The sequence below is a fragment of the Budorcas taxicolor genome, chromosome 5 (genome assembly GCF_023091745.1).
Source record: "Budorcas taxicolor isolate Tak-1 chromosome 5, Takin1.1, whole genome shotgun sequence".
Taxonomy (NCBI): Eukaryota; Metazoa; Chordata; class Mammalia; order Artiodactyla; family Bovidae; genus Budorcas; species Budorcas taxicolor.
In genome coordinates this window covers 46,295,549-46,309,108 of record NC_068914.1, presented here as the reverse complement: position 1 = coordinate 46,309,108, position 13,560 = coordinate 46,295,549, and the positions used below count along the sequence as shown (strand labels likewise).

The 13,560-nt window shown below is 41.3% G+C and overlaps 1 protein-coding gene across 1 annotated transcript in view; it reads right to left on the bottom strand.

Annotated features, from left to right (window-relative positions):
* Positions 1-13,560, bottom strand: part of LGR5 (leucine rich repeat containing G protein-coupled receptor 5) — a 130,586-nt gene that overhangs the window by 14,171 nt on the left and 102,855 nt on the right. Inside the window, exons 6-11 of the mRNA XM_052640746.1 lie at positions 12,544-12,615; positions 8,475-8,543; positions 7,028-7,099; positions 3,634-3,705; positions 3,418-3,486; positions 3,205-3,276 (exon numbers count right to left, since the gene is read on the bottom strand). Coding sequence (XP_052496706.1) covers positions 3,205-3,276; positions 3,418-3,486; positions 3,634-3,705; positions 7,028-7,099; positions 8,475-8,543; positions 12,544-12,615 — 426 coding nt within the window. The remainder of the gene's footprint in view (positions 1-3,204; positions 3,277-3,417; positions 3,487-3,633; positions 3,706-7,027; positions 7,100-8,474; positions 8,544-12,543; positions 12,616-13,560) is intronic.

Below are 13,560 nucleotides of genomic sequence, written 5' to 3'. Positions count from 1 at the left end.
TCTACAGCTAAGAGAATCACTGTTGGTTCTTTTCTAATCAACAGAAAAAAAAATCCCTTCAACAATTCAAAACACAGCACTAACTTTGAAATCAATCATTACAAGAGGTGGGGGGGGGGGGGAATCTAAGAAAGTCTTCAGCCAAAACTCAACAAATTACAGAATAACAAAAACATCTGGACATATTTATAGTATAATAGAGCTAATCGAAAACAAGCCATGGTAATTTGCAGAAAGCTTAAAAAAAGAAAGCTAGTAGATAAAGTAACAGATAGATATTAAAAAAATCTTGTCTCATGTTTTAAAAGTTATCTGCTAATCAGCTAACTTATTTTCATGCCTGATTCTAAATCTTAAAACCAGATCACCACTTATGCAACTTAAAAAATCCATACTGTTTTCTGAGAGTATTTTAAATTATTTTATTCTTATAATTGATTACTTTTGTTATATTTATTGAATACATGGAATTTAAATAGAAGTACAGTTCAACTTACTACACATGAATAATTCAGATAAAGCTGTGTGGAAACACAAATTTGTAGTTTACACTAGAGATTTAAAAGACCAAACCAAACCAGTGAAAAAAATACTCTGCATCTATACACAAATAACACTTGATTAACAATGTCGTGTGTATTTTTGAAAAGTAGTGAATGTGATAAAGTGGGCACACATAAAAGGTGATAATAATTTGGTTTGCTCACCTCCACAGACTGCAAGGGGACCAAGCCTTCCTGTGTAACTCTCAGTAGGGGTATATGAAACTTTCTTCTACATAAAGACACAGTGTCACCTCCTACCTACCTTCTACCTAATGATTTTCATGGCTAACATTGATCAAGCACTTCTTATATATAGACACCATGTTTACAGCTTGACCTGAATTATTTTGTTTAATCCTAGTGGTCACCTTATGAGGGAAATATTGTGTTGATTCCCATACAAAGCAAAATGACTTGACTAAGAGCACCAGCTAGTCAATGGGGAAAGCCATGCATAGCCAAGTCATTCCCACGGGAGGGAAAAATCACTCATGTACAGTGACACTGCCTCATTCAGCAGGTACTCAGTGGATGATCCAGCCACAGGAAGGGAGCACTCAGACCTATACTTCCAGAACATAAAGCAGACTGGAGTAAAGGTCAAGACCTGTGGCTGTGCTCTCAACTTTAATTCTACTTGGTTGATGTGCTGAATGCAGCATTAATGTCTTTTTCAATTCTCTCCTTAAATGAAAAGATATGGGTTTTTATAAAGAAAAATTAATACTACAGACTGACATATTTTGAAAATAGTAAGATAGGGACTTCCTTGGTTGTTCAGTGGTTAAGACTCCACACTTCCAATAAAGGGGGCTTGAGTTCTATCCTTGGCCAGGAAATCCCACATGCCACATGGCCAAAAAAAGAAAAAATGAAAAGAGCAAACAAACAAATAAAAACCAAAATAACCCAAAAAACAAAAAAGAAAGTAGCAAGACACTGCCATTCATACAATCGCATTCTTTCAGGCCTTTCAGGGTTTCCACTTAAGGAAAGAATAATGTTGTAAAGGAAGTGAGAAAGATGACAGTAAGTGCTAACACCTGGGCACGCTGGGGAAGTGCTAACACCTGGGCACGTTGGGGAAGTGCTAACACCTGGGCAAGGTGGGGAAGTGCTACCACCTGGGCAAGGTGGGGAAGTGCTAACACCCGGGCAAGGTGGGGAAGTGCTAACACCTGGGCACGCTGACTGTGCTCCAGGTGCTGGTATAAGTGATGGGCTTGTAGTAACTTACTGAATCCTCATGATGATCCCCTGAAGGAAGTAGATTTTATAGATCTTTTATACACTGGGAAATGGAGCCCTGGAAGGAATAAATAACTCGCTCAAGATACTATGATCGCAGACAGAGAGGCCACATTTGAACCAGAAAAATAGACCCCAGAGCCTTTGTTCTTAACCAGCTTGCCAGTCAGCTTCAGTGTAGGCAGCTCTAGACTCAGGTGCTTTACCATTTTGTGTGACCTTGTGGAGACAGATGCAATTTAAATACCGCCTCCCTACTTATCAGTTATAATGGGTGAAATCCTGGTCCTGTTACTCAGCCAGCTTCCTCAAAACTGAGCATGTGTCCGGGCTGTCTTAGGCATGGCGGGCAGAATTCCAAGATGGCTGCTGAGATTTCCACCTACTGGTGTCTAGACGCTTTCTCCCAGTTATTCAGTCCCTGAAAAATGTTCCCATTCTTCCACTTAACATTGTAGAGCTGCTTGTCATTTGCTACTGGACAAAGCTTGTGCTAGAATCACAGCTGCCACAGAAGTCTCCTTTCTGAGAACAGAGCCCTGTGAGGGACCCAGGGTGCTTTCATGACATCCCCGCAGTGCTGGAGGAGGTGATAACAGGGCATAGAAGGAGGAGGCTGAAAAATGGAAGGTCAAAACCAGGCTCTCCCAATTCCTATAAACTACGTTTTGTAAAATGTGGAAAGGGCAGAGAACAAAAGTCCCAAGGCAACAGAAATAACACACGCAAGTTGTTTACCTGTTAGATGAAACATTAGAACATGGCACCCACAACTATACTGGAAGAACGTTTGGTTGCCTTTGTCAAGGTTTGCGTGGGTCTGATAATTTTATTTTGGCATCCATATTGGGTTTCTGATCCATGATTTTTTTTTTCCTGCTTTGCAGAGGATTTAGAGGGAGGTGGGAATGAAGTTATATTGCCTTGTTCATATCCATTTTCTGAAAGGAAATGTGCGCCAGTTGAAACGCTAATGGGAGACTGTTTGGGACTTGGAAACCAGGGGTCCACTGCCATTACTGTTGTTGTTGTTTAGTTGCTAAGTTGTATCTGACACTTTGCGACCCCATGGACTGTAGCCCGCCAGTCTCTGTCCATGGGATTTCCCAGGCAAGAATACTGGAGAGGGTTGCCATTTCCTTCTCCAGGGGATCTTCCTGACATGGGGATCAAAGCTGTGACTCCTGCACTGGCTTTTTTTTTTAAACCACTGAGCCACCTGGAACATTCCACTGCCATTATTACTAGGGTCATATCCAAGAGCCACTTCCCTGGACCAAGGCAGGCAAAGGAGGCCTGACCTCCTGAAGACCTTCAAGGAAAGAACTTTCTCCTCTTTTAAAGGATTACTGAAATAATGCCTGTCATTTCAGTCCTGTTTACATAATATTATTGCCTTACTGATACGCACAGCACTTGGAGATTAGGTAACTGATCACAGACAGTTTGAGGAAGAGATGAGATCTGGGCTCCAGTTAAAGTCCTGTTGAAACACAAACCAGACATCATTCTTGTATTCAGACATCATACAGGGACATATTTTGATTCATTGATGTTAAGACTGGTCAGGCTTGAAGGGCAGTGGAGATTCAGGGCAAAGTCAAGAGCCTACTCAAGTACTTACAGACTCTCCAGGCTCGCAGTTCCAGTTAAATCAGGAAATTCAGTTATTTGTGAGGCACCATTCAAAGTCCTAGAAGGAGGATTACCTGAGTATTACTGGCAGAAAATTCTAGAAAGGGTCATTTTTATGGCCATTTCAAAACACTTGAAATGTTCATTTGGTCTTCACAGCAACCTTGCAAAGGGAAAATAATCGGTAAGAGAAATAAACACTTACAGTGTTCTTAGTTCAGGTAAATGTTGAAAAGCAGCTCTCCCAACAAGCTGGATGGGGTTGTCATAGAAATGTCTGAAAAAATCCAAACACCAATGTCTTATTATAAAACTTGCATGACAAATGAATATTCCTTCCAAATTTCAACAAATAAAATTACGTTATTTATGTAATTTTGATTATTTGACTTCAGGTAAACTTCAAAACTATTTCACTCACATTATGAGGCTTTTGGTAGGAAATCCATACTATTGAAAATTTCTGACAAGGCAGATATGAATGTTAGCTACTATGGAGAAAAGCAAGTGAACTGGCTGTCTTTTAGTCACTAAGTCGTGTCTGACTCTTTTGCCACCCCATGGACTACAGCCCACCACTCAACCACTGTCACGGGATTCTCTAGGCAAGAATATGGAGTGGGTTGCCATTCCTTCCTCCAAGGGGATCTTCCTGACCCAGGGAATGAACCCGGGTCTCCTGCATTACAGGTGAAATCTTACCAAGAGCCACTTGGGAAGCCTGAACTGACTGTGTAACACTTAAGACTCTTCCTCTACCTCCAATATCTAGAATATCCATCGAGTGGCAAAATGTTATTCAAGGTGCTGGCAGTTATATCATTAGCTAAAGGAAGATGAAATTCTCTATATTTACATTAGGGTCAATATCCTCTGGTCAAATCTTACAGCATACACAAAGGACTCTTCAAATATATTTGAGAGGAAATTTGCTACTCTGGGTTTTATAACATTAGATTTTAAAAATTTAATTATTGCTCTAAAAGTTAACACATTAATAGAACTGAAAAAATATTTTGTTTTATGGATGTTTTCAATGTAATGATATTTGAACTGCCTGGTAGTTGGGAATTGAAGAGAACTTGGGGGGATGGTCAGGAGGGTTGGCTTGAGCCGTGCGGAAAGCTGAGAATATCGGAAAAATGAGTAGGTGTCTAAGTTAAATAGACAACCCTGACTGTGTTTCATAGCAAGAGAATGACAACACGGATGCTGTGCTTCCAGGGGGATCACTCTGCTAGTGGTAGGGGCAGGGAGGCGAGTCTTAGACTGGTTAAAATCTAGAGGATTTAGAGGGGGGAAATGAAGTGGCAGAGGGGATGGAAAGAAGTTATGGTAATGAAGTGGCAGAGGGGATGGAAAGAAGTTATGGTACACTGGGACTACCATAACTTCTTTCCATCCCCTCTGCCACTTCATTTCCCCCCTCTAAATCCTCTAGATTTTGACCAGTCTAAGACTCACCTCCCTGCCTCACGTGTATACCTGTGGCAGATACATGTTGATGTATGGCAAAACCAATACAATATTGTAAAGTAATTAACCTCCAATTAAAATAAATAAATTTATATTTAAAAAAAGAAGTTATGAATAGGATGGGGTCTACAGAGGTAGAAATTAGCCTGGGTAACCAATGCAACAAGAAAAACAAAGAAATTGAGTCAGGGTGGGGAGTGTGGGCGGGAGTGGCAGTGGCAAGGGCTAGAAACAGAGGTAGAAGCAAGGAGAAAAGTGTTTCCTGGAGAAAACATTCACGGCCATCCTGTAGTGGATAGGAGTGCTAATCAATATTGGGGACTGTTAGTCCTCTTCATGGGTCATTACCATATCAAAAGAGTGATTAAGAAAACCAGTCCTGCGGCTTCAAGAAACAAAAGGGGCAAAGAAAGGCAATACAATCTGCCAGCTTTCAGTATGTAAATACTCTCTAATGAGAACTAATGTTTGTTGGCAATAAACTTTAACCTCCTTAGTTTGCCAACAGACTGTCAGAACATTTCAGAAATGATGAATGGTATGTTTTTTTCTCAGTTGTCAGGGCTAATTGGGATTCCAGCTCATTTGTGACAAATGCTACCCGGTTCCAGAAAGCCTCTCTGTCAAGTTGGCACAGGACAACGGCTATCTGCCAAGAAGTGCCCCTAAAGTCCTTTTCAGAAGTTATCCTTACTCCCCCTCCTCCATATTTCAGACCTCTCCCCCATGACCTCAGGCCAATACTATGCCCCAAACCTGCCAGTTGTCTTTTAATTAAGAGCCAGACTAATACTTACATATTTTCACCTTCCTCTATATACCTACACATGATTAATTTTCTGTTTGTGCTAAATATGAAACACAAAATCAATCATATTTTGAAGCTGTAACTCTATCTTATGCCATTATGGCATATAAATCCTCACATACACATTTCTAGGACACAGGCACCTTTCTAGAATTACACCCTAGTTTGTATAAAAGTAACTCAGTGTTTGGACTTAAACATGAATGAGTATAGCGACTTAGTGTAAAACAGTAGTTCCCTCACTCCCCCTCCTTCTTGCAGTAAGGGACCTCCATTGTATGTAATAATATATATATATCTGTTTATATTTTAGCTTACTGAGGTCTAATTGACACACGCATGTATTATTGTGCATGCTCAGCTATGTTTGACTCTTTGTGGCCCCATGGACTGTAGCCCACCAGGCTCCTCTGTCCATGGGATTTTTCAGGCAAGAATGCTGGAGTGGGTTGCCATTTCCTTTTCCAGGGGACGTTCCTGACCCAGAGATCAAACCCAAGTCTCCTGCATCTCCTGCATTGGCAGGTGGGTTTTTTTTTTCTTCCCACTGAGCCACCTGAGAAGCCCTAACTGAAACATTATATTGTATATTTAAAATTTACATGGTGGCATACATACTGGTTGTATGTATGTATTGTGAGGGCTTCCCAGTTGGCACAGTGGTAAAGAATCTGCCTGCCAATGCAGGAGATGCAGGTTCAGTTGCTGGATGAGGAAGATCCCCTGGAGTAGGAAATGGCAACCCACTCCAGTATTCTTGCCTGGAAAATTCCATGGGTAGAGGAGCCTGGTGGGCTACAGTCCAAGGGTCCCAAAGAGTCAGACACAACTGAGTATGCATACACACATACATTGTGAACGAATTCCCCCCATGTAGTTATTTATCATACACTTATCTTTTTTGGTGAGAACATTTAATGTAATAAGCTATTTTTATAGTATACTTGGGTTCAAGTTCTGAATGACTAGGTGACCTTGACACTGACATTTTAAAAATCAGATTTTTTTTTAGAGATAAGCAAAAAAGCATTTCATAAGATGACTGTGAAGTGAGACAAAGCATTTGAAGATACCAAACATAAGGCAACGAATATTTTAGGTCCTAGAAAAAGAATCTTTAATATAACTCCAGCATTCAGCTAAAGTCTAGCGAAACATCTCCACATATACTTCTCTGTATGGATTTTTACAGTGACTGAGACAAAACTTTGGCAAATATAGAACATTTATTGTATTATGCTGAAAAGGACAATGCATGCTATATTGCATGCTATATTGCAGGATAGAAAAATCGAAAAGAACTACGACCACTTACATTGTAATAAGAGAAGGGTTGCCTGCAAAGGCCTTCTCCGGTATCGACTTGATATTGTTGCTATGAAATCCTCTAGAAAGAGAGAAAAGACAGTTTATAGAAAATAACCGGTGGGGTAAAATCATTTCATAGTCCCTTCCCCAAACCTGTGGCAATAATCAGCATTTTTAGTAACCAGACGATAAGGTTCAATCCCTCCATGCGTTTTGAAACTTTCACACCCTCACTCTCTAGGAGAAAAGGAAATCACAAGCTGTCATCTTGAATGAGGAATAAGGAATCTGAAAATAATAACCGTGCTTTATGGAAACTTTTAACCTAGTGTTATAAAAAGAAACCATCTATCCATTACTATCCAACAGAGCATCGTGGTCTAACGACTTGAGACAGAGGAAACCATCTTTGGAGAAACGATTATGATCACTCCTCCTGACCCCATTTGCAGCCAGGAGAAGAAAAAATTGACTTAAGCTGCAGTTAAGTGGAGATTTAGGTAATCTCCTTATGAGGACAAAATTTCCTGAGCTGAAGAAAGGTGCCCCAGCTCAGTGAGTCTGTAATAACAAATTGATTCTCATCTATCGCTGTGATGTCATCTGACTGGCAGAGGGGCAGAGTCAGTGGTCTTGGTCTATGTGGGTCTGTGGCTGAAGGAGGTGAGTGGCAGTTTTGGGGCTGCCTGAGCCAGACAGTGATGACTTCTTGAGTAAGCGCCACATGGGCGTCCTGCAGCAGAACCCCACAGAGGCTTTTTCTTATAAACAAGCCCTGCTGTCTACCTCCTTTAGCTGTGTGTCTTACTTCTGTCTGCCGAGAGAAGAGGCTCTGTGTTTGTTTTTCTTTCCAAGTGTTAGAACATTACAAAGGTTATTTATGTATTTAGGTATTAAGAAAAGTAATTAAATTATAAATATAAAAAGATGATATATGCAACCTAATAGCTGAAAGGTAGCTTTATCATAGTAAAATGGTGGGGTTCTTTAAAAATCAAATAATATTTATGAAGCATTAAAGGAATATGGAATAATGTATAGGAAGGCATCTAACATTATACTAAGCCTGTACACTGTATTCATCTAGTCCTAGACTCATGCAACCTAGAGAAGTTTGTTGCTGGATATGCTCAGCAAATTAGTGAATTCCAATATAGTTCTCTACATACCTATAGAGCATATAGAAATGTTGGAAAAATACGACTTAGGAAAAGATAATGGCTTAGAGAAATACATACTTTTTTCCTCATAAACACAGAGAAATCCATCATAAAATTTAAAAGATTATCTGCTATTTTTGGTGATAGAATCAAATTAAAATACATTTTAGATGTAGTTAACCATTATTTAGATGACCTTTCAAATTCTTCTTAGTCATATTATATACAGTAGTCAAACACGTTTTAAAATACATTCATAAAGAATAGTTCTGCCACTAAATTTGTCCTACTTACAGTTCTTTAAGGTTGGAGAGTGTCCTGACTGCAGTGGGGAATTCATCAAGATTATTATAATTTAAGTCTCTGAAAATAAGTAAATAGCATGTTCAGGTTTTCCTTTAAAAATTCATGTACATGACATTTACAAGGAACGTTAACATGATCTTCCCATGGACCAGTATCACTGATAGCAATTCCGTCTCTTTAAGGAGAGAGACTTTGTTGGCTTGCTGAGCACCATCATTCCACAAGTATCTGCATTGAAATGATCGTTAGACTGATTGTGAGAAATTTCAAAGAGTCAAGGCTCAATGGCCCTGGGCATTAAAAAAAGGGAAGGAGTTTAGGATGGGCATCTACACACTGCTATATTTTAAAAGGATGACCACAAGGACCTACTGTGGATAGCACGTGGAACTCTGCTGAAGGTCATGTGGCAGCCTGGATGGGAGGGGAGAGCTTGGGGGAGGATGGATACATGTACATGTGTGGCTGAGTTCCTTCTCTGTTCACCCGAAACTATCACAACATTGTTAATTGGCTATACCCTAATACAAAATAAGCACTTTTTTTTTAAAGGACATGTACAGCATCATGAATGTCCAAGTGTCTAGAACATGTGGCCAGGTGTCTGTAGCTGGCCGATGCCGTTCTTCACCTGAACCTGGCTCACCAAGCTGCCAACGAGTGTGTGCCCTCCTCGACCGCCTCGCTTTCCTGGCCCTGCCTTAACCCTCTGACTTTGGCCCGTCACTTTTCAGAGGCTCTCCTGAGAGGACCTCTAGGAAGGAGGCTTTATTCCTGACTCAGGTGCAGTAACCGGCCTTTCTCCCAGCCTGAAGTCCAGGGTGACGGCCTGCTTCTGCAGGCACTGACATGGTACAGGGTGCTCTGAAGAAGGACATCAGGTCTAGAATATCCACATGGTCACAAATGAGGATTCGTTTTCCTGGTCTGTGAGGCAAAGCTCTATCATCCTTCATGCACGGACAGGGAATGACCAGACAATCAATCTCAAGTCATTCATCTCTCTGTTATGACACAAATGGCTTTTCAATCCCATTACTCACAAGTGCTTTATAGACTTACTCCACGTCTGAGCTACATCTCCATATGAAAAAGTAATTGCCTCCCGATCTCTGGGAAAGGCAGATTTCCCAGATGATGCAGAAAAACCTTTTGGTCAGGCAATCAGATGTGGTTAGATCTTCCTCTGTGGGGAAGAATTGCTATTTAATTTTAAGAGAGAGATAATTTGACCGAGTTAAACATGAATCAAGATTCCTACTTGTCTGGCACAAACCATTCTTAAGCTATACAGCAGGCAGGAAACTTGTGTCTTTTGTGGACATAAATTTTCTTCCTGTTTGTAAGTCTCTCCAGATGCTCTGTTTTGATTAAATGAGGATTGGATCCTTATAAATTACCCAGATTTCTAGTGGAAAGGAAGATGTTGGGAATAAATTGGTTATTTTACCTATCCTCTGGAGCCCTGGGCAAAGTGAGGGAAGAGGGGACATTGAGACTTATATGAATTTGCCCTGAATGAATGAATTGCCTGAATTTGCAATCCTGGGTCCTCATGTCAAACATGGGAAAAAAAAAAAAAGAAAGACTATTTATGTAAATAACCTATCAAAGCCCATCTTTGTTTTCTGTTCCTATTGAGTTGAAAAGGACTGGAAGGTGCTTTCCATTGCTAAGATCCCCAGTCCAGCCCTTGTGTAATTAAAGGAGAATTTCTAATTTTTCCAAGCAGCTGATGGGAACAGCTGGCCTGTGCCATTAAACTGACTTCAAAGTCCTGCATAGACACATTCACCTTTGGCATCTCCACATGAGGATGGTTCCTCCCTTCTCAGAGGAAATGCAGTGACTTAGTAACCCTGGAAGGACAGCCATTAGGCCCTTCAGGAAATGAGTGAACCCAGGTCCGGTTAGATGCTGTGCTGATCAGGTACATATCGCTAAGTTCCATATGCAAATGAACAGCAGGCTCCAAGGCCACAGGAGAGGTGTTCTTTGGTTACAGCCTTCTGCTGTCCAGGTCAGAGCTGGTTTTGTAGCTTCACTGATTCTGTGCGGCTTATTTTGTGTGCATGCTAAGTCACCTCAATCATGACTGACTCTGTGACCCTACAGACTGTAGCCCACCAATCTCCTCTGCCCATAGGATTTCCCAGGCAAGAATACTGGAGTGGGTTGCCATTTCCTTCTCCAGGGGATCTTCCTGACCCAGGAATCGAACTCTCGTCTCCTGCATTGGCTGGCAGTTTCTTTATCATTGAACCACCTGGGAAGTCCCAGACATGGATTTTGGAGTCAAATTAGAGAAGGAAGCAAGCCTCAGTTTTGCTGCTAACTGACTATGTCATGTTGATAAATAACTTTCAGTTCAGTTCAGTTGCTCAGTCGTGTCCGACTCTTTGAGACCCCATGAATTGCAGCACGCCAGGCTTCCCTGTCCATCACCAACTCCCGGAGTTCACTCAGATTCACGTCCATCGAGTCCGTGATGCCATCCAGCCATCTCATCCTCTGTCGGCCCCTTCTCCTCCTGCCCCCAACCCCTCCCAGCATCAGAGTCTTTTCCAGTGTGTCAACTCTTTGCATGAGGTGGCCAAAGTACTGGAGTTTCAGCTTTAGCATCATTCCTTCCAAAGAAATCCCAGGGTTGATCTCCTTCAGAATGGACTGGTTGGATCTCCTTGCAGTCCAAGGGACTCTCAAGAGTCTTCTCCAACACCATAGTTCAAAAGCATCAATTCTTCAGCGCTCAGCCTTCTTCACAGTCCAACTCTCACATCCATACATGACCACAGGAAAAACCATAGCCTTGACTAGACGGACCTTTGTTGACAAAGTAATGTCTCTGCTTTTGAATATGCTGTCTAGGTTGCTCATAACTTTTCTTCCAAGGAGTAAGCGTCTTTTAATTTCATGCCTGCAATCACCATCTGCAGTGATTTTGGAGCCCAAAAAAATAAAGTCTGACACTGTTTCCACAGTTTCCCCATCTATTTTCCATGAAGTGATGGGACTGGATGCCATGATCTTCGTTTTCTGAACGTTGAGGTTTAAGCCAACTTTTTCACTCTCCTCTTTCACTTTCATCAAGAAGCTTTTTAGTTCCTCTTCACTTTCTGCCATAAGGGTGGTGTCATCTGCATATCTGAGGTTATTGATATTTCTCCTGGCAATCTTGATTCCAGCTTGTGTTTCTTCCAGTCCAGCATTTCTCATGATGTACTCTGCATATAAGTTAAATAAGCAGGGTGATAATATACAGCCTTGACGCACTCCTTTTCCTATTTGGAACCAGTCTGTTGGACCCTAAAAATGGTTATCTTTTTTTTTCTCTCTCTTTCTCGCTCTCTTTTTTGGCTGTACCACTCAGAATGAGGAACTTCCCTGACCAGGGATTGAACTTGAGCCCCCCACAATGGAAGTGTGGAGTCTTAACCACTGGTCCCTTAGGGAAGTCCTGGGGCCTAAAAAGGGGTCATAGTACCTGTTCTCATAGGATGGTTGTAGGACTGATTTGAAACCATGTGTGCTGAGTGCTCAGTACAATATTTGGTTAGAGATACACTCAATAAAGGGTAGGTGTTATTACGTTTTAGATTTTTGAATTGCTCCTGCAGGAACCTCCACCGTTTGCTGATGAGATGCCTGTTCCTCTCTGATTGGACAGAGTCTGACACTTGCTCATCTGCATCCTCTCATTCAGTGGGGAGGGCCTAACTCCTGCATGGTGAGCCTGAGTGACAATACTGAACTGATCCCTGACAGAGAGTACATATTCCTGAGCAAACAGTCCCTGCTCAGTAGAGGACATCTCATTTAGCTTCTAATGATTCCAACTAATTTATCACTCTTGTTAGATTAAAATAAAATCTCAGTTTTATTGTTTGGCTCTATAGAGTGTGTATAGGGGCGTAAGATAAAGCCACTGTAAATATCTGTTTAAAGCTCAGGCAATTAACCAAACCAAATAGCAATTTTGACTTTAAGGCTATTTTGATTCCTTCCAAATAGTCATGAAAACACTGAGAAAAGGGCAACAAATAAAAGGTCAACTCACAAAGTCTCTAGGCTGTGGAGCCCATCAAAGCATTTCTTTCCCAGGGAGTGGATTCTATTGTTATGGAGATGTCTGCAGGAGAACATTACAGACAGTCAGGAGGGCGCATTGCACATGGAAAGTGAGGCAAAACGTTTTGATTGCTGAAATCCAAAAACACTTACTCTAGAGAATGCACTAATTATATGTAAGAGATGCTTTGTTTAACATTTCTGTTCGCTTGCTTTAAAGGCTTTATGCCCCATTCACTCTTACCAGAGATGACTCTATACCACAGAATTTAACAGTCACAGTTTTACCTTTTGGGTTTGAGATATCATGGAGTGAATAATAATTGTGGGATTAGCAACAAGGCTGGTAAAAGTAAATTCAGGTTGCTCAGTGTGGTTTGGAATACAGAATGTTAAATAGAGATTCTGACCAACATCGACAAATGGAGGGTGGAGAGGAGGCGGTCTGAGGTGTGTGCAGTTTCCACCAAAGCTGATGGCTTATCGTCGCTGCTTTGCCAGGGTGGGGCCACAGGTTAATAGGAAACAACAATTTCAGCCACAGAGAATGGGGATCAGATTTTTTGACTGCCCAAGGAGATTAGTTATCTTGTTGTAGAATAAATGTGTCTGATTATCATCTTTGGCTCAATGATAAGTCGGTTACGTCAGGGCCAGTGAGAACAGCTGTGTGCATAACTGAAAACTGGACCAAGTTCCAGGGGGATTTTTGGGAAATGGGCTTAAGGGGGCTGGGGGGAGAGAAGAGCTGAATCTCTGTAAATTCATTCCCTCTAGTGGAAGGAAACATTAAAGCACCTACCCAGCTTCTGGTGGAACAGAAGCGTCATCTTTGTATATGAACTACTTCAGGATAGAAATTTGTTAACGTCACCCCACATGTCCGATCCTTTCAGACAAAGGTTGCTATTCTAATAAATATATGCTGGTATCATGTGAGATCTATGTGGCACTTATTGAGGATCTTTTACAGGCAACACATGACGGGAACCTCAAAAGATGGATG